The 26,716-nt window shown below is 38.8% G+C and overlaps 3 protein-coding genes across 7 annotated transcripts; 2 read left to right on the top strand and 1 right to left on the bottom strand.

The window, feature by feature from the left end:
• Positions 1-5,340: 5,340 nt before the first annotated feature.
• LOC139467881 (uncharacterized) lies at positions 5,341-8,526 on the bottom strand. Of its 4 annotated transcripts, none has more exons than XM_071249404.1 (4): positions 8,467-8,526; positions 7,133-7,276; positions 6,024-6,113; positions 5,341-5,867 (listed from the first exon to the last, which is right to left on the bottom strand). In XM_071249404.1, exons 2-4 carry the CDS (start codon positions 7,248-7,250, stop codon positions 5,665-5,667), a joined length of 411 nt encoding a protein of 136 aa, XP_071105505.1. In that variant the 5' UTR covers positions 7,251-7,276; positions 8,467-8,526; the 3' UTR covers positions 5,341-5,664. The 4 variants fall into 4 exon arrangements, with proteins under 4 accessions (XP_071105505.1, XP_071105503.1, XP_071105507.1 ...); XM_071249402.1 differs by having other exon boundaries at positions 8,485-8,526; XM_071249406.1 differs by having other exon boundaries at positions 7,133-7,263; positions 8,485-8,519.
• LOC139467880 (uncharacterized) lies at positions 8,183-26,027 on the top strand. Of its 2 annotated transcripts, XM_071249401.1 has the most exons (6): positions 8,183-8,240; positions 9,822-9,944; positions 22,695-22,814; positions 23,179-23,274; positions 24,168-24,308; positions 24,622-26,027. In XM_071249401.1, exons 1-6 carry the CDS (start codon positions 8,183-8,185, stop codon positions 24,711-24,713), a joined length of 630 nt encoding a protein of 209 aa, XP_071105502.1. In that variant the 3' UTR covers positions 24,714-26,027. The 2 variants fall into 2 exon arrangements, with proteins under 2 accessions (XP_071105502.1, XP_071105501.1); XM_071249400.1 differs by lacking the exons at positions 8,183-8,240; positions 9,822-9,944 and adding an exon at positions 16,370-17,148 and having other exon boundaries at positions 24,622-26,025.
• On the top strand, positions 12,864-16,284 carry LOC139467879 (uncharacterized). The gene is made up of 5 exons (XM_071249399.1): positions 12,864-13,227; positions 13,871-13,999; positions 14,362-14,451; positions 15,162-15,356; positions 15,512-16,284. The coding sequence occupies exons 1-5, from the start codon at positions 13,020-13,022 to the stop codon at positions 15,568-15,570; spliced, it is 681 nt and encodes a 226-aa protein (XP_071105500.1). The 5' UTR covers positions 12,864-13,019; the 3' UTR covers positions 15,571-16,284.
• Positions 26,028-26,716: the final 689 nt, after the last annotated feature.

Here is a 26,716-nt window from a genome sequence, read left to right as displayed (position 1 = left end):
TACGCCATACCTGAAAGCATGTTCATGGCGCGAGTGAGGCATTCAACTAGCTAAACCTAAATATATTTCTGTAGATAATGTTAGTCAGTCGCCGTGCACGTAACTGACCGTCACAAACCAGTGACTCTGGATTATCTAACTCAGCCAGGTGGTCAGGCTAGGGTTAGGCCTCAGGCTGTAACATGCAGTGTATGGCCGGACGCATCGTCATTTAAGTATCAGATAGGTGGAATATAAAGGAAATTACGCGGTCGGTGCGCTCCGTAATTGTCGAATAATTGTAATTAATACGCCATGCATGTAGCAGATTTAGATCATAGTTTCAATATTAGGTAACTAACGCATTCTATAGAAGGCCTGAGTCCCTATATATACGGAGTCCAGTGGCAGATGCTTCACTCTGCCACGAATAAAGACTTAAAGGGACTCAGCAGCCTTCTCTCTGTTTTAAGGTGACAGCCGAGTAATCAGCTCTACCAAGTTAATTCCCCCACTATCTTGGTTATTGTGACGTAGTAAACGGGACCACGCCCACACAAGGCAAAACGGTCCCGAACAAAAGCTACGTCATATGTGAGAAGTAAGTTGTGAATAAATGATGCTTTATACATTCTCTTCAGTGGAATATTGGATACACACACTTTTAAACTTTGCTCGCCCACGGGCGAGATATTTTAATAACGCTATGAATTAGTTAAATGAAGTTAAAATGAGTTGAATTTTGTATCATACTTCTAGACATACCATGTATTTTTTGCAAAATAAAAACTAGGAATTTGATCAAAGGAAAACATTTCTTCTTCAGTATGTACTCTTGGAAACAGCATGTTGAATTTTGTAAATTCCTTTGACAAAGAATGGCAATATCGCGGAGAGTCTCTGGACAAATATGAATTAAAATGGCACGTCCTTATTGCATAACATGACATAACCTCCGTATATCTGGTTTGAAATAATCCATTGACATCTGATATACTCATGTTTATGAAACGTATTTATTTAATGCGACCTGGATCATACACTGGGCAAAGTTTCAGAACTGTTTCAAAGGGTATGCGTTCAGCTACATTTTAAACTCAATACACTGATAACCCTCAGTTCAATGGCATTTTAATACCCCTTTTCTGTGGTTATATCACGATATTGTGGGAATGCGTGGTACCCGGAAATTGATACTTGCACTCATGTCAATGAATCGAAAAGCAAGCTTTTATTGGATTAGGCAGGCATTAGTCAAGACTAGGTAGGGTAGGATCTAGTGACCTCTCCGGGTCCTCGACACCGCTCGGCAAAGTCCGGCGGTCGTCGTTGTGCAGTGTCATTGCATTCGGTGTTCGAGAATTAGTGATGCGACTATTTCATTCTCTTGTGATTAAATGGCTCACACACACAATATATTGCCCTGATGTTTGTTATCTCTGTTATGTTCGCTGCCTTTTTCATGTGCTGAAATTGTTTTGGTGACTATGATTTTCAAACATAAGGGTAATTTATATGTTCACTCAGATATTTCCCATGCACTTATGGTCATTTTTGCCTCCTCAATAATGGTACGTAGGTTGTTGTAAATCTTTAGTAACACCGTTGGATAGCGTATGTTCAGCGCTCTATTTTGATATTTACATCATCAGTTGCTCTGATGTAATTATTCAGTGATCTTTGCCATCGCAGGTTGGGTTTATTTGATCCCTTTTCATGTAATCTGTTGGTACAGTTAGATGTTAATAATGGACCTGTGAACCTATTACCACGTTTTCATCATTACTTTATTTGTGTTAAATGACACCCCTGATCATTGGAGCACAGTTCCGTGACAAGCGCAATGGACACAATAGGGAATCACAAAACCCACTTCCTTAATTCTAATTTGTCAATAAACCCAATTTTCAGAGAGCGAGAACTATACACGCCGTGATATATCTGAAATACTGTTCAAAGCCGGGTTAAACCAAACTCACGCACTCGTAGGTCAGAGTGATAAGTAACATGGCGATCGTGCTCCACATTCCTTGTTGCTTGTGACCGAGCTTATTACCTCCATCCGTGAACATTTAATTCTGCGGGTCATGGCGGTCCAGTGAAATTACGGGTAACTGTCATGTATCAATGTGTTAAAACACAATGATATTAAATAAATGTACGTTCGAACAATCAACATTTCTCCACGACACACATGTATCAGACACGCCCTCACGCTCATGAAAATTCGCCAATACATCCTAGGTACGATTGGTGGCTAAAATGTTCTGAGCCTAACTCCACTTGACACAAAAAGAAACACAAAAGTGATTTTAGATTTTTCCTTCATATGTCAAATAAAAAGTCACCAGAGAGTAATCATTTGTCCGAAACTGTCACACATCATTGTAATTGACCCAGGTTCCATATTGCAAACATGAAACAGTAGATTGTCAACGCGAAGGTCATCTGTTCTAAATTTCTTGTATGGCCACCATTAGAGTCCAAAACAGGAATGTTCACCTGATCTGCCTGCATTGCTTGTGCCCCTCGTCCGAGGTTCTGTAGGTGTTAGTGACATGCTCGCTGTCGTTGATCAAGTGCAAACCATAAATGTTCTATCGGGTTTAACTCTGGAAACCTTGAGTGCCATGCCAGGACATGGATGTTGTGACTCCTGAAAAAGGGAGTTGTCAGTCTTGCCGTTTGAGGTCGGGTGTTGTCTTGTTGGAAAATGACGTTCGCTTGTTGTATAATGGGAAGGACGTGTGGCCATGGTTTCGTCATGGTGCTTGGTGCTACGTGAAAAAACCCTGTCCACAGCTGAAGATGATTCTCCCGTTTACAGTCAGCCTATGGCGTTGTTGTAGTTAGGCTTCCGTAAGTCGTAGCATGTTTCCGATGTTTACTTGATGAAAGACCGTGATACAAACCAAATTAAACACAGCGTTTTGCAACCCAACAAGTAATTTTGAACGTGCGTGTCATGATGTTGTATTTCTGCGCCAGTCTCTCGCGGAGTTGTGTTTTGGCGATTTGTCCATCTTTGCACCAAATTTCTGCAGTCCCTCATTCTTTCCACACAAATCAACCCCAATCCACACAGAAATGACCTTTTCACATTTACAACATTTTCGTTTCTGTTTAGGCAGAGTACAAAATGGACCTCATAGATACAGTTGGTTGTCATATTATAGTTCATCATAAACCAGTCCGAGGTCCACGCTCTTCTCCCAACGATGTTGTAGTGCCTAAATACCATAACTGATAAGACATACTTTGCCTTCCTTGGAGGCCCGTTCGTCAGGAAATGCCTGTTGGAAGCGCGGTAGAGTATTTCAACATTATCACCAACAGAGAATACTTCTGCAAACATAGGCTGCCTGGTTGTGTACTAGGTTCAGTCTGTAAGCATGGAAAGAAGTGTACTTAATACATGTAAATGTGTTTGTACATGCATTCTTCGTAGTCAGGCTCAGAACCTTTCAGCCAACCTGTTGTGCAAGGATCCACCTGTTTCAGATTTCTTAAATCGCTGTCAGTTTCGTCCCCTAGACGTGTCAGTAACCTTTGTCGTGGGTTCGAATCCAAGATTCGCCTTGGTAGTGGGCTTCACCTAAGTGTTAATCCTCTATGACATGCATCACTTCGAGTTATCTTCCAACGACGAGCCGTTAATCCCAGGGATGTATCTTGGTTTTAACTGGCATAGCATTTGCTACCCTAAACGAAGCGCAATACAATTCCACCTACTCCACCAACTTGCATCCTACACATGTGCATACTTTTTTAGTCTTCTTGGAGTCGGACAGATAATTGGCTCAAAGGTCGGCGTAATAAGATGGTTAAGCAGAATTGCGTAAGTCTCAAAGCAAGGTTTTAATTTGGTTGTTATTTTTAAAAAAAAATATTACCAAATGTATTGCTGGATTATCGTTTTAATAATCAAATGTATTCATCCACTTGTATCACCCATCCATGTATTATGGTGAGGTGAGGTGAAATGGGGTTTAACGTCGCGTCCAAGATTATTGCACTTATATAGCGACGTGCATGCACATGTGTGTGTGTGTGTGTGCTTGAACTAGTCCGGACTGATGCCGATTTATAGTGCTAGCTCACTGAGATACCATGCCACAGTTTAACATGAATACCCCACTCAGACACAGTATACTGACTCCGAACCGAGCAGTCCTTGTTTTAGCTCCTTAACGCCGAGCGCCAGGGTAACAACAAGTACCATCTTTTAACGTCTTTTGGTATGACGCGGTCGGGGATCGAACCCCGGACCTTCCGCTCTCCGGGCGGACGCTCTACCACTAGACGAACATTTCACAAATGTGAAACAAAATTATTATATATTTCTGTTAACTAATTTCAGTTCTGAAAATAAATGCAAAATATGACAATAAAGGACGCGATGTATATAATCCCTTGACTTGTCATTTTAAACACATTTGCCCGTTTTTCAACCGACGAAAATTACTTTTAAAAAGTTGTTTTCATTTCGACCATCGTCTCTAGCTGGGAATTTGGTAACAATATCCTAAAATAAAATAGTTAACAATGGATACCATATATGTTGTCTGTTGGGGAGTGACATAACGACAAGAATTAATACAACAGCATGTTGAGTTATCTACACATCTAGAATGACCCGTCTAGTATACGTAGTTTAGGGATCCGTTATTGCATTGCCTTGCGTGAACATGAAACATCCGAACAAATGAGAAACCTTAGGTCACACACATGAACTAAAAGTGAAACATCGACCCGTGAAACGTGAAATGCAACTATTCTCTTCATAAACATGAACCATCGATAATAGATAACAGAACACATGTCAACGCGGTCCTCAATGGTCCTACACTATGAGAATGAAAACTACTAAAGACAATTGTACACACATATTGCGACATTCGTAAAACATAATATGGTAAGTTCATTAAAAACAACATAAACAAAACTTATGATGACGTTTGTATTGTAATCTTGCCATCATGATCATGTATAAATTGTGTTTTATGTTTTCAATAATAAACGTATCTTTGTGCATCCATGTTAACCAATAATCGAGTAAATTCAGAACAAATAAAACTAAATACTGTGTTCCTGAATGACAAAAGTAGTACAAGAGTTATAAATCTTTGATTATGACTTCAGTGTTGCCAATATTAGCCAACGTTTTAGTTCATGTTCTGTGGAGACCGCAATGAAATTGTTTTTTCGATGGTGGTGTATTTGGAACGGGCATTATGGTTGAGTGTTGGGCCTTAAGCTTGCAGTGTTTCGGCGAATGGTTTCAGCCATGTAACGTGTAGATAACAGGGTCGTATCACCTGATAGTGTACAGGGTTTAGAACTGAAGTTAAATACACCCATGATCTCCTCCGTGGGGTCATGAAGTATGTTACATGGCACAGAGATGTTATCATTTCTTATTTATTGACAACCTACAAAAATGAGACGTGCCAAGTGACCATATGTTTGAAAAAGAAAATTCTGTTTCTATCAATATCATATCCACGCCCTCTTACCTTCCCGAATATGCCATGGTCGCCCCAAGGGCTACTGAATACTTTTGTACGTACCACAATACCTACCTATCTATACATGAATAAATCTACAGACATAACCTTAACAACACTTAATGCGACACAATAAGATAACAGAGTCAGGTTGCTTCACAAAGTCAGTGAGGGTTGACTAAAGTGCTGCACTGATTGAAGATACATTAAGCCTACAGGTACGGTTCGTGTCTTTTCGAGACCGTTTTGAGTCATGGTCGGTTCCCAAACACAACTCAGCTCTTCTTTTAAAGGACAGAAGGATGACCAAGGCCGCCAGGGACACTAGGATGATGACCACTGCCAGTGTGATGACCACCCCCTCTGGTATCAGGTCCCCATCTAGAACAGCGAGACACAAAAGAATGATTCAAAAGGTTCGTTGAATGTACATGCATGTATATCAGTGATGGTACTCAAAGCAACATCTATGATGATTCCTCATTGGAATTAGCAACCCTGTACTGAGGAAAGATTCTATCACATTATAACACTCACCATCGGTCGGTGCAATAACTGCTGTCTCGGTTGCACTGGTGGTTGTTGCCGTGTCAATGTAAGCCTCCGGAACAGAGTTATCTGAAGACACTATCATACACAAACTGTCAATTATTTTTCACTGATCGTGGCATTTAAAATGACCTTTTTAACGCACACTTTCCACACATGCTTTATACTAGTAATATAATACATAATGTCATGTGAATTTATTAAAAGAATAGAATAAACAATATCAAGTGGAAGTATTCCGCTAACAGTGTGATGACCTCTACCTCTATCATCACGCACCCATATAGAAGAGACAATTGACAATATTATAAAGAAGACCCGTTGATTTTGTTAATAAGGAGATAAACAAACAGTGTTAGCAATGAAGAGCAAGGTTACCTGTGTATTTTACATCGTTAAATTGAATTTGGGACCGAAAGCGCGGTTAAATCTACAGGTAACCCAGCTATGGCTATCCTCGTTCTACCAGGGGGCACGGGTGGCCCAGTCGTCTAAGGCGCCACGATTCGCTGTGCAGAGTTGCGTCCCCTGGACACGACAGAAACCTATGATTGTGGGTTCGAATCCCGGGGTGCCCCTATTATGTTTCTAGGTTTGTCAGCACCATACCCTTGCTCGTGGGTTTTCACCGAAGTGGTAAACGTCTGAGAACTGCATCACTTCGGGCTTTCCTCCCACATTAAGCTGACACGCCGTGATATAACTGGAATAATGTTAAAAGCGGCGTTAAACCCAACTCACACACACACTCGTTCTACCATGACCAGATAGAACAGGAATTCACTGTGTCAGCAAATATATTGAGTGAACGAAGCCGTACAAGGTAAATGTTTTGAGTGGGTTGTCAATCTGAATTATGGAATACTTGAGTGCGGCCCTGAACAGATGAACAGTAAGTTGATAATTTAGTTTGTATCTCCGGAACAGGATCATATGATGAGACAAAAATACAGAGAAAGCATTGCGTATTGTGACACAACAATAAAGGTTTTATTGTTTGTCTATTTATGATGATAAATATATTTCAGATGAATTTATTACTAACCCGCAATGATAAATGAAATATGACATATGCAATAAATGTTTTCAGTTTGTACCTGGACACAGTCTGGTGCAAATCTCGACAGTTCCTCTAACTTCGGCTTGATGGCACAACTCGTTACAAGGCTGGCACTTCCCAGATTCTCCATCCCTGTAGAAGTCCGTCGAACACATTGTCTTCGTCCCACTGGAGACAATATCTACATCCATAAATAACGTAACATAATGGAAAGCGCACAACACACACTGATTCGTTACAGGATATAAACAATACTGTATGAAGGTATCATGACTTTCAAAGAACTCGTCATAGTATATCATTTATGGCACCAGGCAGGAATCTTAACATTAGATTTTGAAAATTATTCATCACTGAGTCTATGAATAGTCCAGTTAGTTGTTACTCTGAACATCACGAACATTTGCGTGGTATGACCTGGTAAAAATGTACCATCACTATTTGATATTGATTCAAAAACACATGTTTATGACATAGTCGGAATCGTACAATTGAAATTTCTTATGATTATTGAAATGGATTTGTTGCCTTAAATTTGTATCAGTATGAACCTATGTGTAATCATTTGTAAAATCATTTGTAATCAGTGACCCGAACGTATATATTTGCATCCTCGTGTGTGTAGCAATATACTATCCATTTATTGTAACATTTCTTGTTCTCCGTTACCAATTCAATTCGTTTGTTTTGTGTGTTACATCATGACGACCTGCAGATAACAGAGCAGTAGAGTGCTGGGTGTCTTTGTCAACTCGATAACGTCATGACAAGCCAGTGACTAATAACCACACGACTGATTGGCATGCCATACTTAGGGTTTAACAGTCTATTCTGAGAACTGATGTCACTGCAATACCTCAGTTGATATTGGAGAGCTTTGATTTAACTTATCTCAGACATTAACTGTCGGGTAAAATGGGTTCAAGCAATATTTTCCTGCACGAAACATGTGAATGATGTAGAAATGCTGTCGATCGATTCACGCATGCATCAGACAGTGTCTGCATCGGCTGGATAACTCTTTGTATTCCTACAATTACATAATGAAGTAACCACGTGATCACGACCGACCTTCGTACTGAAATTCATGATCGCGTTGCAAAGAAATAGTCCCCAGACGTACGATGTGATCACCATATTTGAAGGTATCGTCTACCCTCAGGTTTCCTGATGCTCGAGTCTTGCCCATTGTACTAAGATGTTTGTACACTATGTTCAAAGCTGTGTATAATATATCGCGATTTTCGTTGTTTTCGTTGCCGTGGTGCCGGTTTAAGCTTAGATTTATCTTTTCGGCAAGGGTCATAGATAATAGAATGTAGGAAAAAGCCATACTTTCACATCGATTGTCGAATAAGCATATAAAATTACATCAAATGCTGGTCTTACGTGCACCTTGCTACCTGAAATGGTCTCTCTTCTATATTCACTCGCGCATTGATACAAGTCGTCGACTGATCGATAGCCAAACGAGAGGGCCAAACTGTATAAACGTTGATCGGATCTTTCGATGACGTTCATGCAATGTGTGAACTCATACAAAGTGAAAGTAAATCTCAATAATATATTATATCACCTTTTAGTATATAGAAGGACTTTAAAAGTAAATTCAGGTCAGTTAGTTCAGTTCAGTAAATTACTTAACAGCTACGTATACGCAATCACAGCGGTTACTCTTCGTCAGACCCTGCCAAGTTCTGTTCACCAATGTAACTGTCTTGTTCTTGGAGCTATGAGTCTCTAGACTGTGCTCATGCAGTAACTGTGAGCCAGTTTTAAGGAGTCGACTAATTCTGAAGGTTATAGGCTCTCTCTGCCTCATCGGCAACGGGGATCGTTGTTCCTGCAATCAACTCGTATGCCTGGCCCAGAGTGAACTATTTACTGGTTCACTGATGAAGATGGAGTATTGTATAGTGTTGCGTGAACCGACCTTCACTCATTCACTACAGTTTGGATTGTCCTGAGAGTTACTAGTGAGTGAGTGAGTATGGTTTTACGCCGCTTTTAGCAATATTCCAACAATATCACGGCGGGGGGACACCAGAAATGGGCTTCACACAATGTACCTATGTCGGGAATCGAACCCGGGTCTTCGGCGTGACGAGCGAACGCTTTAACCACAAGGCTACCCGACCGCATCCACCTGAGAGTTACTAATGAATGTGACCTGCTTTTTGGAGGAATATGAAATATACAAAATGTTTAGAAAGGTGACAATGAACAGAGGGAATTTGTAACTTGTTTAACTTATCGAGTGATCAGGGAAAGCTGAGATTTCCCTGAGTGGCGCAGCCATCTCAAGAGATGAGATTAACATGTTATTAGACAAGAAAATACAAAATGTCCTTTGTTTATTGTCATAAATGTTATGTATTTTATGAGTGAACATCATGAGGTATTGTGACACACTAATAAAACGTCCACAGGCTATTACCATGTATTCTTGAATATACCCATGTAAAGCACTTGAAACATAGTACGCTCTGACTTAAGAAAACTACATCCCTGTACATCAGCATACACTGACTTTCAAAACTTTCAAAAACAAACAATAAGATAATAATAAGGCGTCATGTTTACAATTCAAATATTGACGAACATATATCCATATGTTGTCCTTTTTTTAATTGAACCCTGAAAAAAGCCGTATATCGTGTAAACTTCACATTAAAAGATATACATGATTTAATAACAAGATTTAGAATTAACATTAAATGTTCCAGTGTGCATGTACACACGAGACTTCTTCTACAACACAGATTCCGACAGGTGTGAAAACTGTGCAGAGCGGTGCCACCAGGCATCAGTCAGGGGGACAGGATCTGAATGTAGAAGATTATGTCCCGGTGAGATGTCTCATAATATAAATACCATATATATGCCAAACCAATAAATCCTAAATATATTCCCTCTTCTTAATTCATAAAGAACCATAAACCTTATTTACTAATCCATATGTCCCACAAATATTATAGTTACCGCATTGTCACATGTGTCAGTTTATGCGATTTATAAAGATATTTTCTGCGAGTTTTCAATTGAATATTATTGGATGTGTATCATAACAATAAACTATAATTGTTTATTGAATTATCACAGAGCTCAGTGGTACATGACAACACACCATCTGTAAACAACACTGACTCAACGACTCGTAAATAGGTCTTTAGCAGGCCATGCTTGTCGAAAGAGGCGACTAACGGGATCGGGTGGTCAGGCTCGCTCACTTAGTTGATGCCTAATATCAATCCCTGGATTGTCTGGTCCAGACTCGATTATTTACAGACCAACGTCATGTAGCCGGAATATTGCTGAGTGCGGTGTTAAACAACAAACAAGCAAACAAATTGACTCAACTGAAAAACGGTCACCTAATACACTGGCAAGCAGTCAAGGTATTCTGATGCTTCGTATAAGTGAACCCCATCTATTTATCCGGGCGATGGGATTCTCTGTTCGATGACTCATTTGTAGATCAGAAGATACAGATATCGTCTGGAAAACGGGGTTTCTAGATTAACGATGTCTCGACTGACATTGTGTTACTGTGTTTATATGACTTGAACTGTACCTTATACACAATCTGTTTTTTTTCCATAAAGTAACTTTCACATTTGATTAGCAGTTCGTTGTTTTTCGTGTAGTAAGTTGTCGCCGTTGGGTTGGCATGACTTTGGTTGCTGGTCACCTAAAGCCCGACGTTATATTGTATGCCTGCTTTTACTTTAAGGGCATGCACACTGGATATATGCATAATAATGTCTGCGAACGAACTGGTTATTTTACGTTTCTTTCCTGGCAGAATTTATAACAGCAGATATGCTTTAGGTATAATATGGCTGAAATACTGCAGCCGTGACATTAAATTACCTTGGCACGCAACGTCTTAATGACAATCGCAATCGTCTTTCTATTATTGATTTAAGCGACAAAACCCGTTCCATAGTCATAATGCATCTCTGGTAGAATGCATCTCTGGACCTAGCAGATTCGGTCCTCAATATAAGCATGTATTTATGAATCACTATCAAATATGGGGCTGTCGGGTAGCCTAGTGGTTAAAGCGTTCGCTTGTCACGCCCATTTCTGGTGTCCCCCGCCGTGATATTGCTTGAATATTGCTAAAAGCGGCGTAAAATCTCACTCACTCACTCACTATGAAATATATATAGTGATAATATCAGGTGTTCCCAAAAAGGTGAGCGAATCCTGTCCCACCAGCGGCTACGTTATAAACACCATTAGTCAATTGTATGCTAAAATTTCTAAATGATGTTAACAAAGCAACAAATATACCTGGTCAATTTTCCCCATAAAACAGAAGTTCAAGCGGAAACAGGGAACTGCATCGGACTTTAATTTTATCACTGATGCGTCAAGTTAGGAAATGCATAATTTTCGTACGTTGTGTATCTATAACCTTTTCTCTGAGATCTATTTTGTCATAAACGTCCTCTTTCACAAATAGAGGAATGGGCTGTAAAGCATAATAGTAGAGGCTACACTCGGGATTGCAGATCGCTGGGGACCCGGGGTAGAATAGTACCCATGCAGGCTATTGATTGTGGGTCAGTGACATCCCATTGTAAGGATCGTTGCTCATACTAGGCTGTTACTAACTGCGGTGTTAATCAACATTCACTCACTAATTCACTGAATGTAGAACGTAGCCAAAGTTATATGTTACATGTTAAAAACGACATGACAATATTTCTGTGAATCCAAAAGGAAATAAGTGTGTTTTCTCGTAACAATACATGTGGAGAGATCTTAATCACAACATTGTTCATTCAGCAATTTTCAGTAATGCTGTGTAATTGATGTACGTACCAAAACATTTTATTTTCATATCACAGTATTAGAAACAGTTGATTCAGTGAATGTTACTCTACATATATGTACATAACAGTTATATACAAAAGCTCTTGGTGACACGTATTTGTAAATACAGTAAACTACGGTTATAACGAACACGCTTATAACGAACTGACGGATATAACGAACTTACTTTTTGGTCCCGACTATTTGCTGTAGATATGCTGTATATATGCTTATAACGAACTACGGTTATAACGAACTAAAATTAGTAGTCCCCTTGAGTTCGTTATAACCGTACTTTACTGTATACTGAACTACATGTATAGATAATCTATTCTTTAAAAACAAACCCCTGACACATAGATACCAGTTCTTGATATCTAGTATATAGTTCATCAATGATAACTGATTTAACCGGTTTAATATTGAATACGTCTTGAAACAAATATCCTTGTAAATACCCCATAACCTTGTGCCGCATTATTACACATGTACTGACTGTATATTGTATTGCTATTATTATGTGTATCTATTTTGGATTGGCAATAGACTATGACTAAGAACGTATCAGCTTTGTATACAACAGCCTGAATACCTCGATGGCTTTCAACAAACAAGTGAGCATATTCATGTTTACATAGCTGTGACGTAAACCTGTTTGATAGCTAGAGTGACGTTGTTGTTAGGTTGGTGACTATAAGACTCATACCCAGACTCTAGACTAGACGTGTTTATTTCCGAAAGACGAGATGTCAACATACGTATGCCTAGCATCCGTGATTGACAGTCGCTTGTGAGATACATTGCAGTACACGACACGCATTATCATGTAGGTCAATGAGATTTGAACGTTCGGTGAAGTGGAAATCCCTTCTAAAAATAACTTGAATATTTCACAACATCCGGTGACGTCACTTGTTTTCGAACCTTCGAAGTCCCTGGAACGTTCGAGAGGATTTCATCAGTATTTAAGAACTTTACCTACACAAAATGCCTCAGTATAAGCAGCCAGCGAGGTGGTCCACGTCTCCTCGGTCTGGTATATTCAACAGCAACTTCCATACAAGAAAGAAAACTGTCCACGAACTTGGCTTTTGTCCACCATGTTTGTCACATATCCTTCATCCCTGAAAGGATGTGTTTTGGTGTTTGTGGGACTCGCATTACCGTCTTTGTTGGGCGCAAGCACAACCTGTAATCCAGGTGTAAGCTACCTGGATCCTGCCACTGGACATTGTGATCCCTGCAGTGATATCTGTGAGTTTACACAGGCACAGAGAACACAGAAAAGATGCCAGGACATGTGTCCAGGTGAGTCCTCATTGTCATGTTTATTCGCTGCTCTACTATTACCCTGAGATATCCACTGGTCGTTTATACATAACTACAATGTACGATCAAATCCTTCATAACGTTCTAATAGGCACTGGTTGTGCATCCAATTCACCGTCATAGTGAACATTAGGGAAGGTCGTGGACATTTTTACCCCCTAGTTCACGTATTCGTTACACAATAATATTCGTACTGTTGTTTTTCATCGTGTACCTGCTGATTGGATGTGTAAATATAATGCCAGAATTATCGTTCTTGGGAGAATATTCGAGAAGGGGTATCGGTTGTTGCCAATGTCTACCTATAGACAAAGCGTTTACTCGTATATATTGATGCTCATCAAACTTTTAAACACAGGATTCAATCTAGGACAGGTTGATGGTATGGGTATTTGGAAATGTAAAATGAAATAAAGGCTACAATGTCCATTTAATGTTTAAGATCAATATGTCTTTTTAATGATTAATGGATTATAGATGTTTTAAATATTCAGTTCAATATTTCGTCTGCACACTTTTTGTTTCACGATCAGTCCAACAAACCTCAACCACGTCACCAAGCCTGTAATCTAAATACACACCTAAAATGATTATACATAACTCATACCTGATCTTATTTCAGGGTACAAGCCCATGGTTCATCAGTGTCCTCCACAACATTACTACGATGTCAACGTGGACAGATGTGAACCTTGTGAATCTCTCTGCCTCCATCCCCATACACGAGATGATTGTCAGAAGCTTTGTCCCGGTAAGACTTCGATGTATTCAGCCAGAGATACTATACAAGTGCATTGATACACACAAATCATATGTTAGATTAGACATACAATTATAATCTTATTGCTGTTATCAATATGAAACTTTGTAATATTACATTAACTTATGTAATACTTAGACTTAATTGTGTGAGTCAAATTTCAAAATCATGTCAACAGTATTTCAGCCACAATCTGACTATCATCTGTTTAATGTTTGTGTTCTTTCTGTAGGGTATCCTACGTTTCGAAAGGTGATTTATATAGGTTTAAGTTGAGGCTTATATGTCTTTGAGTGTAATGAATACCCCATATCTGTTTTCAAACCAATTATTGTGATTCTACAATATTTCAGACTGGTCCGAAAAGAATTCACACACAGAGCCTAAGGTGATTTCATCAGCAAACGTGTCAGCCAATACTGCTGAAAGGATCCATGCAACAGGTAGACAGCATCACATTACGTATACACACCCAGACCCTATATCGTAATATGGTCAGATGGTGTTACTCTGTTAGGCCTTATCCGACTTTTGACAAAAAAACGTTTTGTCAGACTCTGTAATACATAATACAATAAGGTGAAATTAAGAAATCACCAAGGTTTATCACAGGTTTTTGTAAGAAATGGGGATTAATACATACACAAATCTATATTCTAAAACAACATCAACAATGATCGAATTATCTTTCCTTATCTTGCCATGGTAGATCGTATTTGTCATTAGTACTTACATGTATCTTTCTTACCTAATACTTTGACTTTTAGGTAGAAATGAAGGGATTAGACTGGAATAAGAGACCCACCTTTTCATACTAGTATTCCTAGTGAATGGGAGGTGCAGATTGGTAGAAGTTTCTTACAGTCAGAATACTTTTTCAGTCAGTGCTTCAAAACATACAAATGTGTTCTCTGAAAGGATGATCCAAGCAGTCATTTTGGACCCATAAATTTCTTACTTTGGATATCAAATGGTCGCCCCTTAACTACCAGAATAAATAACTTTGTTCATTGTTCAAAGGGTTCACAGTGTCAGTGGTATCTTGAACTGCCTGGTAACCCTCCTGTTGAAAGGCGTTGGTTACCAACGGAGAGTGTTTCGCCTTGTGAGGATGCAACGCTTTAGTATTGTAATATGTATTCCTTCGTTTCAGAAAGTAACTATGCATCGTTAACAACTGGAGTTTGGATAGGCGTGGGGGTCCTGGCGGTATGTGCCCTAGGTCTTGCCCTGACAGCCGTGTTTGGGAAGGGCTGCATTGGCACCATTAAGTCACTTGCTTCAAGACACCTATTTACCAGACATCCTACACAGGTCCAGGAGGACGTCGAGACCAGGGAGAGCCTTAGTGAGTTATAACTGAGAAGACTCAGTACATGTAGTATGTTTTCATAAATTAAAAAAACCCACTCTTGTTTATATATGCCTAATTAAATATTTCAATCATTTTTGTTTTACGGCATAAGACTTCACTTGAAATTTAATAGCATATATTTGTTTCAGATCCCATATACAGACCTACTGGGCGGGGTCCAATTGCAACACCCATTGAAGACGTGTGATAAGCATGACGAAGAACATTCCATTACTATTTGAAATAAAAATGTTAAATTGGTTGAAGGAGAAGACGAAGAGGAAGAACATGTTTAGAGCATGTTGAGGAGTAGGCTAAGTCGCAAGATAACCAAGTCAAAGGGTGTGAAGACAAATACCAGTCTCGCCAGAGGCGACATCACACGAGACGAAGGGCGCTGGCCGAGGAGAGACAGCGAATAACATGATGAAATAAGAGTGTTGTGAGAAGGTAGAACAGTTCGAGTTGTGTCCCTTGGTACACAGAGCTGAAGTGTAAGCACCCACAATGCGTCACACAGCGGATATGCATTACAGAGTCAAGTAAAACAACTGTGAAGGAGATTGAGTCGTTTTCATATGATATCATATACACTCATGTACTTACACATACGTATTTGTTATTGATTCAGTTAGTCCGATCTATTTTGCCATTTTGTATTAATAGATACCAGTGCTTCTTGGCAGAACTGAAATGCATACAGAATCTACTGGAGTAGTGTTTAAATTACAAATATTTCTTGGTGTAGTGTTTTACCATGTAACCACCTCATGGTGGGTGATCATTTTAGGTGCAGGTGAGGACATGTGATGTGTCGAAAACTTTGCTCTGATGTAGTTACTAAGTTGTTTAGTTTTATCAAAGTTTACATACATGTGTGTACATATATAGTGTTTCTAGAAGAATAAAATAACCCTGTTTACTCTTGTTTGTTTGTTGTTTAACGCCGCACTCAGCAATATCTGTTAATTCTACACGTAAACGTATGTTTATGGTTTAAATAATGAACTTACCAATGCAAATCACACCATACATTATATAAAACTGGGTAAGTGCCCAAACAGATTTACACGGCTGACTATAGGAATCCCGGCCTAATTCCCGAAAAGAAGACGTTGTGTATGCTGCACAGATAAACTTTAAAAATGGGATTTGATACTGTTCTGTCCAAATATCGAGTTGGGTCGGAAACGGGCGAGGCGACGAGATGTGTGTTGAGAATGTGTTGTTGGTCATACTGATTGTTTTGAAATTTAAGTTTTCCTATTTTAAATTAAGTGGTTTCGAATGGTTTCTGAGGCGAAGCTAATAAGTGTTGGTGCAACTGTCATTTTCAATTTTGACCAAGGTAAGCACAGTGTAGGTTTACCTCCGTGATCTACAGGCACGACAGTCGGGACTGAGCCCGTATCGCTGTATTTCCATGAACTGAGCCAATAAATTACAAACATATCAGGTTTGTTCCATGTAGAGTGAAATGTTAGACAGGAATGAAAGTATGACAAAATGAACTCGTGCAGATTTTGTGTTTCAGCAAACGGGAAATCAAATGTGTAAAATTGGTGTGTGACGTCTTTTCCCCTGAATAACTGTAGGGAGATCTAACATGTTTCCTAAAACGAAAGTAAATTAATGCAGAATGTTGTGGGAAATCCGGTCTATGTATTCAACATGGCGTCACCTACGTGTACTGTTGTTACGTTGTTGTTTTGCTGCTTGTTATCATTTAATATTCCAGTGAAGCCAAATGTTTTGATCCATTGTACAGAGGAGAAAGATAGCTCGGGTACGTACTTGTACTTACATTTCGGGAAATGTCTGGTGGTGTGTTAGGAACAACAGTTGTCACACCAAGAGTTTGGTGTGACACTCCCTTTTTTTAAACATTCCGACTACGTCTATTTGCAGTATTGTTGATACATCCACAATCAGTAGTAGAACCTCTAAGTAACTCCCGTCAGTAAAAACTGAACATACCGTAACATGGGCGGATACAGAGGAAGGGGGTGTGGGGTGTGTGTGTGTGTGTGTGTGTGTGTGGGGGGGGGGGGGGGGGGGGGGAATCATTATTTCTCTATAAATTACCACCAAAGACAATAGATAGATCTTAATTGTGCACCCCCCCCGCCTTTAAAAAAAGCTGTATCCGCCCATGCGTAATGTCTCCTGAATGTAATATTGACGCGTAGACGATCCGCGTTTCAGAGAAGAAAGTGAATAACATTGTGACACTTGAAACATGGACACAATGTATATCATAATATTTAGATCAATCGACACCCAAGTAAAACCCTTATTCACTACTGTTGATCATGAGCACCCTCTTTAAAGCCCCATCTGCGGTAGTAACTACCGCAGTCTAGTGGGCGGAGCTTATACAAGTAATCTGACAGGTCAATATGACGTCATGAGAACACATACATTTCATTGGTTAATGCGTAAACGGGTGACGTCATGTAAACACCACCCACGGGGTCCGTTTGACAACAAGGAGGTAGGTTTTAATGGTAATATAAATATCTACCAAACGATTCCAAGACTTTTCAACAAACGTACATCTTTGGTTTCAAAACCTACCTGCCATGTCGTCTTCACATCTTCATAAAATGATACCGCGGAATGTCCACGATTTATCCAACACAATCCAACACACAAATTACGAAATACGTTTGTCGTGATGCATATGAGCAGTGTAAATGAACAAGAACATAATATGTGTTGGGGCACCAATCGCTATCCTGTGGTGTACGGTATATCTGCAGTTTATAAATAGCATTTCTCACAATATATACGGCAATCGGTGATTTCAACAATGTTTTTCTTCGTTGTGTTCGTCTTGCCTCATCTGAAATCTGGATGACAACTATCGTGTAAAAAACCCTGGTAATGGTCAAAAATATTTTCAAGTGATCAAAGTAGTTTCTTGCCGTTTTTTCATTGCCCAGTAGCAATGTATTTTGGCAAAGTCTCACTTGTCCGATGAAGCTCCTCATGGCGAAGTAACTCGATCCGTGAAACTTGGCGGATCCCAGTGACCCAGATCCCTGTTGATGCATGCCAAGTGTCATTTGCATAAGGCCATCCATATTTTTTGTATGTGTTTCTCCCCTCAAGCCTCAACTAACCAGAGAGCGGGCGGACGAAATAAAATAAATATAAAATAATATATCAAAAAATGTCTTTCAAAATAATTTTGTAAGTTATTTTATGACATTTTAAAAATAGTTCACCACTTTGTACTAGAATCTAGTCTATGAATTAATTTATGTTGTAGATCGATTCGTTTTGCTTCGGAAACGAGTGTTTAATAAACAACAGAACAAAGATAAAGTTGACCTGCTTCTTTTATGACGGTGCAATGGCAGATCTAGTAGTATTTCTTTTATTAGATCCGTGCGCAATTTTCAACAGCGGCAGCAAAATTGAGACACGAAGACATAATATTATTTCACGTCGGAATTGAGATAAAAATATTAAAATACGGAGAGCTACACAGACTTCGAAACGATGTTCAGATGAATATTTGTTCACATTAATTCTGTCATGTGCGTGAAAATGGGTTTCAACAATATTTTCATCAAGCTTACATTCAGGTCGCTGGCTACTTCGGCATTAACATATGTTTTGTATCGAAGCTCAAAGCAACAATGTTTCTCTCAGATACATTTTTTCTCCATCCATGACGAACATCTGTCATAATGTCAATGCCTCAACAATCTTCCTGGGCAGTTGAATTCAACAATGTAATACACACGGCTTCATTCACGGCGTCATCGCAAAGATTCCTTCCAAATACCCACCACGTGCTAATGGTTACGACCTTTGGATAAATTAATAAATTAATTTGCATTTTTAGAAAAGATCTTTTTTCGTGAATATTATTATTATTCAAAAATTACCTGTACGTGGTACTTTTGGATTGCACTGTGTATTTCTTTTATCACTTTCTAACAGTTTTTGTTTTCCCCTTTCTGACCACGCGATCTCCTAGCAACCACTCCCCATGAGACCCGTGAAGATTCCGGGGTAGAATAGGTCTTCAGCAACCCATACTTGCCGTAAAAGGCGACTATGCTTGTCGTAAAAGGCGACTAACGGGATCGGGTGGTTAGACTCGCTGACTTGGTTGATACATGCCATCGATCCCAATTGCGTGGGTCATGATGTCAATCACTGGATTGTCTGGTCCAGACTCGATTATTTTACAGACCGCCGTCATATAGCTGGAATATTGCTGAGTGCGGCGTTAAACAAGAAACAAAACAAGCAAAAAACACTCCCCATGAGCGCATCGAGTTCCTGCTTACAACTGTCAAGAACTTTGCAATTTCGCTTGTCTTCAATATGAGCAACAAAGAATTTTCATCAGAAGCCTAATTTGACAAAGAGTTGTTCGAGATAACCAGGGAGCCTTTGACCATTTCAATTATGACAGTGGTGACTTTATCGTGGAGAAAGTTCCAATTCAAGATGACATCATTCCGATTCACAACTCGAATCGACAAGATGGCGCACCTCTTCCCGCCCTTGCAAGTGCAAAAGAAACTTTGATAAATTCAGTGCCGATTCTTGGGATTAGTGAATCAGTGTCACAGCTAGATTTCAACGTGGAACCAGATGAAGTCGAATATGTATGTTCACACTTCTTTTGTCAACCATGCGTGACACGGCAAGGCAATCGCAGTTAGGGAATGGTGCGGCCACCATGTTGCAGAAATTCATCGATTCGAACGCATTGCTTCTGGACTGAGCTAAATAAACGAAGTGTTTGGAGAGATCGTAGATACTTAGACTTGAAGAAACGGAATTAAACGTTGCAGCAGATGAAGGATTGGTGTGGACCAAACGGGAAAGTGATCCAAGACTGTATTTTAAAACTTGTGCGCGAAGTATATCCAAATACCCCGAACAAAAAATACATGGGACAAGTGTGGATCTAATGATCAAACTCAGTTTTGTGTGTGAAAATTCTGTGAAAGAAAAGGAAATTCATAAGTAAAGTTGTCTTGGAGTACAGTCGTGCCTCGTTTATACGGACACTTGCGTCATTTCACAATTCGTCCGTATAAACGAATTTCCGTATAACTGAAACCAGCTTATTACTGGAAGAGTTACTTCCCTTCAATTATGCAACTGATGACAAAATTCCTTATAATATTGTTTTTATTAATTTCGGCGAAATCGTGTGTGAAGCGATCGGAAGATCGCACAACTCACCGTTATTAACAGCAACCACGGTCAGAATACCGCTATTGACGCCTTGAAACGAACTTTAGTTGACAGAGAATGGATACATATATCATAAATGGCATACTTTGACTCGATAAAAGTCATATTTGTTTTTGTTTGACTGAGGTTTCCGGATATCTGAAGTCCGTATAAGTCCGTATAAGCGGGGCACGACTGTATGTGTATTGGAGTTTTCGTTTATCGTAATTACAATATATATTATCTGGATACCCCTTCTGTAGGTCAAACATCAAGTATATTTCGTTACTTATTAACCAGATGCTTATGTGCATTATTATGTTGATGCACGTGACATATTCATCTATTGTAGTCAAGCTGAAAAATATTGGCGCAACTTCTGGTGCTTCAAATTAGGCCCCTTCCTAAACACTAGTTGAAAAATCTGTGTAATAATTTCAGTTTTATGAATATAAACTGGTTATTGTGTGGCACAAATCTAACTGTTGAATGCAAATGACCGAAACTAAACAAATGTCTGTAATTTTCGGATTGAACTGAAAGAATCGCGTGGTCAATTTCGTATTTAAGTATTGTTACTGTTAAATGTACCGAAATGGATGTTCTGCTGCTAATCTGCCGTAAAAATATACAACACAATACACTTTGACCACAAATGCATTGAATGTGTCACATGTAGACATGACCATGACCGTAAAAAAGCTCCGCCCACTGTGATTGATGCAGACGCCATACACGATCGATTCGATTTTTTATGATAAAACTACAGAAAAGTTATTGACTTATATCTTGATATTTGTTGTATCCATGGTTTGTCATTCAAGTTGATACGAAGTTTGACGGTCAATGGTGATCTGGTTCCCGAATGGTTTTCAAAACACTTCTCCTGACATTGTCAGTCATTGTTCGAAACTGAAACACCGCCACCTTGCGGGCTATTTATAGTTAGGGTGGGGCTTTAACATTGATGCCAAAAATGGGTCAAAAGAGAAGAGGAACCTGTTGAATGTCACTTCGTGATGTTGTCATTGGAAGAGTATGTTAACACAGGAAGAATTCTGCCCAAACAAAACCTTAATAGTCACAGGAAGTATATAGAACTCAAAGGATTTGCGGTCGGTCGGGTAGCCGAGTGGTTAAAGCGTTCGCTCGTCACGCCGAAGACCCGGGTTCGATTCCCGACATGTGTACAATATGTGAAGCTCATTTCTGGTGTCCCCCGCCGTGATAGTGCCGGATTTTTGCTGAAAGGGGCGAAAGGCTATACTCACTCACTCACTCACTCAAAGGATCTGCTTGACTTGATAACTTTTCAACAGTCAACTTTTCCGTCATGTCAAGTAATTATATAATATTCCAGCAGCTCACAAACTTTTGAGATACAATTGAGCATGCTCTTCCTACCAAGATTTCAAAGAGCGTCATAAGACTCCTGCTCAGAAGTTGTTTGATAAAGGTTAGAACATTCAAGGCCTCAGTAAAGCTTTCTAAACGTTGTATGGTAGACATGGGGAGGACATTTCCAAATTTGACGCATCAGTGACAAACATGATGTCCAGTGCAAGTCCCTATTTTGACTTGTACCATATTTTCCCGTGTTGTTTCAGGTGAACACTTAACTAGCCTTTGCATGTGTTTGTGAAAATGGAAAGGGTTTTTGTTATTTTTATATTAAACAAGTAAAACTGAAGCAATTATAGGTTATTATGAAAATATATAGATAAATCTGCCATAACATGGAGAAATCACTCGAATCCGGAAATGAGTTAGTTAGTGAGTATGGTTTTACGCCGCTTTTAGCAATAATCCAGCAATATCACGGCAGGGGACACCACAAATGGGCTTCACACATTGTACCCATGTCGGGAATTCGGCGTGACGAGCGAACGCTTTAACCACTAACCTCCCCCGAATCCAGAAGTACAGTCAACAGATTCTATTGTTTCTCCGTGACAAAACTACATGTTTTACTCCAACATAAAACTGAAAAGCCATGCTATAACTGGAATACTGCACTCACGCGGTTTTTATCAATGCTTGTCACAAGCATATGTCTTATCTATATATACACGTATGTTTCATATTTCACCCAAAATATTTGTGTCGTATTACTTGTTGTTTCAGTTTACTGCCCTATCGATAAATACTACGACGCCGATGCGAGGCGGTGTGCGAGATGCGATGAATTGTGTCATCAAGCAAAAGTCAGAGGTACAGAGAACAAGTGTCGCTGCCTTTGTCCAGGTGAGTCTGTTTTCGAATCACTGCTACATATACACCAAAGTTGTCAAAATGTCAGTGTCAATTAACATGGTATCATGGAGTCGTTCACCATTTCGTGTCCAACGTATAGTAGTCAATTTGTGTTTTCACAAGATATTTATTATCATGTCATTTACATATATATGAAATATATATTTAATATGTATCAACAAATTTCGTTAGATTCTGATTTGATACTTTTTTATTCTTCTCAGAGACAACATACATTCTATTTGTGTTAAGTACCAGAAAACCAGAATTCAACGTTTATATATTTTATATATTAAACTAATACAATATACTTGAGTATGAGTGTATTAGCTGTTACGTACACATTTGTCCTCAGTTGACAATGATGTCACACCCACAACGACCGGTACTACTCAGAGCGTAACGCGACGTGTTGTAGCAGTCAGTCCAAAGAACAACATTACATATGCAGGTAAGCGTTAAAACATCCACATATTGTGTCCATGATAAGTATTACATGCATGAGAAAAGAATTGTAATTGGGCCTAAAATATACAGAAAATAAATTACTTTGTCGTTGGAGCGGCGCCTCTTTTTTCCACAAAACGTTGCGATTTTACAAAGGCATATATTGGCCACATTAGGTAAAAAGTTACAAAATATTAAAAAAACAGTCTCAACATCGTTTTCTAGAAGAGGATAAAACGGTTATCAAGGAATATGAGTTCAATATTATCCATTCTGTAAAAAGATCGATCGTAATATCTTTCCGATATTTGCACATGTGTATTTCAGCGATTCTCAATGTTGACTGGTCAGTTGAAGCGATATAACGTCTCATCGCTTCATTGATGACAATAGGACGATGTGACGTTATCAATGGTTTATGATGACGGCACAAATTGAAAACATTTTACAGTTTTCTTTAGTTTATTTCTTAACAAACATCCGCCAATGAGAAATTGATAACCTACTCGATGCTCGGGATTATGCAATATGTCTGTCTGGTAAATGAGAGCTGTCAATCGGAGCTAACACCATTTATTCCTCGGTGAAGATAATCCCCAGTCCCTTGTACACCTTCGTTATGTGGGTAAAACCTTATTTCTGTTCTATTTTTCTACAATGATGATTTTCAAATAAATCCAAACAATAGCCTGGTGCCTTTTGCGTACAAATCAGTACATCTCTGCGCCTGTTTCTGGTTTTGGATAATTTCTGGACATTCATTTTGATACCTTTCCTGAAGACTGATCACAGTCTTTTGATAGACGTTGATACTTCTGACCAAAATATCGGACAAACAAAACATCCATTTGTCAAAGACGTTTTCTAATAGTATTGGTTTTTTTTACATCCGATTAGCAGGTGCAGGCATCACAAGTATATATATATTAGGTGCAATCCTCATTCTTCTTTGCACCACCGTGTTGGCTGTAACTGTTTTGTGGAAAATTGGAACCCGTAGATATTATGGAGATTGCTGTGGCTTCAAGGCATCCGAAGGTATCATGTTTTGTTTAATATACAACCCTTTAATATACAATCTGAAATGTATACATGCGTGTAAACACCGAGAGAGTGATGTTCTCATTGGGTATTGAAACCTGAAGAAAAGAGTAACTTATGTAAGAGTAAATTATGAAATATATAAGCATGCACACACAGGCCAAATATTTCCTTTTGTTTATAGTCAATTATGAGTAGAATGTTAATTTCAATTTTAGTATTGATAATCATAAAGAAAAACATAATCGCGATGTGTACACTGAGTTATAAAAAATAAATATGAACGAGAAATTAATGTGTTGCATTTCAGTGGTGGAGGTTGAAAGCTTCAATGGACGGGGTAAAGAAGAAACGCTCCGCCTCAACGACCGTGAAAATGAAGATTCGCAGATACCCAACTGACAGTAAAAGATACCATTCATCATTTAATTCCAATATCGAGAAGAGAGAAATATTGTAGTTATTGTACAAACTGCAAGAATCCAACAACCACACGTAGCTGGCATGCTAGATGTGAGAATACGTTTGCCTCATCACAGACTTCAAAAGACATGACCTATGCAGTACTGATGCATGTCGTGTCATTATTCTGTTACGACGTACGAGGGAACTGGGAACTTTCACTTGGAATTTGTGTTCTTTTGGAGTATATATTAATTTTACAGCTACAACCTTGTATGACGCATGCGTTCCTTACACACATAAAAAAACTGATAATCCTATGTACTTGTACAAGTATAATTACATATGAAAAATAGCTTTAACGCATCTTAATCCCTTTTATTTCGTCACATAGCCTTAAATCTGTAAAAGACATCAATAATTCGTTCCTGCCATTGAAATCACGATCGAGTCAATCCTCAACATGGTCTCAACAAACCCTCATCACCGACTATATTACCGTGTAACGGATCATGTTTATTTGTACCTGAAATTACTACTTGTTATTTATCACATAATAAACATGTACTTTCCAATAGCAACCGCACCTAGCAATCGGTATAGTCTTTTTTGTATCATTTAAATGGATGTATAATGTGTCGCTCATTTGAACCAAAGGTTCAAGTGATCTAATATCATTTGGTTTTGTGTGTCGTTACTCTAAGTTTTACTTTTTGTATGGAACACACGTTGTGATTGGATGGTGCAACCGGTAGAGAAGGGCTGGTTTACCTGTTTCGCAAACAGCTGATATCAATACTATTTTGCCTTTTACACGCAGTGGAATCAGTTTCAGCAAATACTCGAACATAGAATCTCAAGCGTTGACGTTTTAATATGTTCATATTATCTTGAATATTCCTCTTGATACAGAGGAATATTCCTCTTGAATGTCATCGGGAAAATTTTCACGACTATTGTTTAGCATAGGCTAAGAAACATAGGTAAAACTAGATTGTGTGTTGTTTAAGAGAAAACTTAAAATTTCTACAATCAGTACCTCTCGGGCAAAACCTATCAAAACATATGTCACCAACGACTGTTGGTTACATAGTTGGAAGTCTTTATATTTGAAAATAAATTCAGATCATTGATACTATAACAATAACATTTACTTCATGGAGATAAATGCAGTAACTGTTTATGAAATATTTACATCCATACACTTTGATGTACGCCTCAAATTTTGAAATACAAAAGCCTGAGTCTTGAATTTTGATTATTATTACTGTTTATATATCCTTGATAACCATTTTATAATTACCTATATAATCTTTGTACAAGAGACAATTTTCTCTGTATTGTATACATTTCTAATCGTCAATAACAATAAATAACCTTGTTTTATTCATCTACATGTATTTGTCTGTTTAATAACTTATTGGCATTCGAATTAATGAAAATATTATTAATATATAGCATGACTCTATATTATCGCGGTATCCGAAAATCTCGTAATCCCGGTCGACTGTTTACTTATTCAAATCAAAGCACGATATTTCATCGCGTGATCGAAAACAGGATTTGTTGCGTTATGTCACGGTTACTCGTAAGTATACATGCTAACTTTTTTATGATAGTTTCTGAAATGATTTTGAAGTGGAATTTCCCCTACCTACATTCGAAATTTATTACATAAGAACCCATTTGTTTAGACTATGTCCCTTGACCCAACCCAGGTCGTATGCATAGTGATTATGCATAAATTAAAACAGGGAGTGATGTAAACCACATAATCCACACGTATCACACTTCACAATAGTCATACCGCGATGAGCTGCCCGCCCTTGAGTAGCTGATGACAGGTACTTTGTTTACCGCACTCGATACCAGCTACACAAACACATACACTGAAAGATAAAAAAAAGATGAAAAAGTGTCACAATGGTGGTACTGTATCATTACATTTAACTGATGGAAGTTCGATGTTTAGGGCAGAGGCTAAGGCTGTATTATTAGCCTTG

Source organism: Haliotis cracherodii, unplaced genomic scaffold (genome assembly GCF_022045235.1).
Source record: "Haliotis cracherodii isolate W230 unplaced genomic scaffold, xgHalCrac1.p SCAF_2, whole genome shotgun sequence".
NCBI lineage: Eukaryota > Metazoa > Mollusca > Gastropoda > Lepetellida > Haliotidae > Haliotis > Haliotis cracherodii.
The sequence above is the reverse complement of the archived record's forward strand: the minus strand, read 5'-3'. Positions and strand labels throughout refer to the sequence as shown.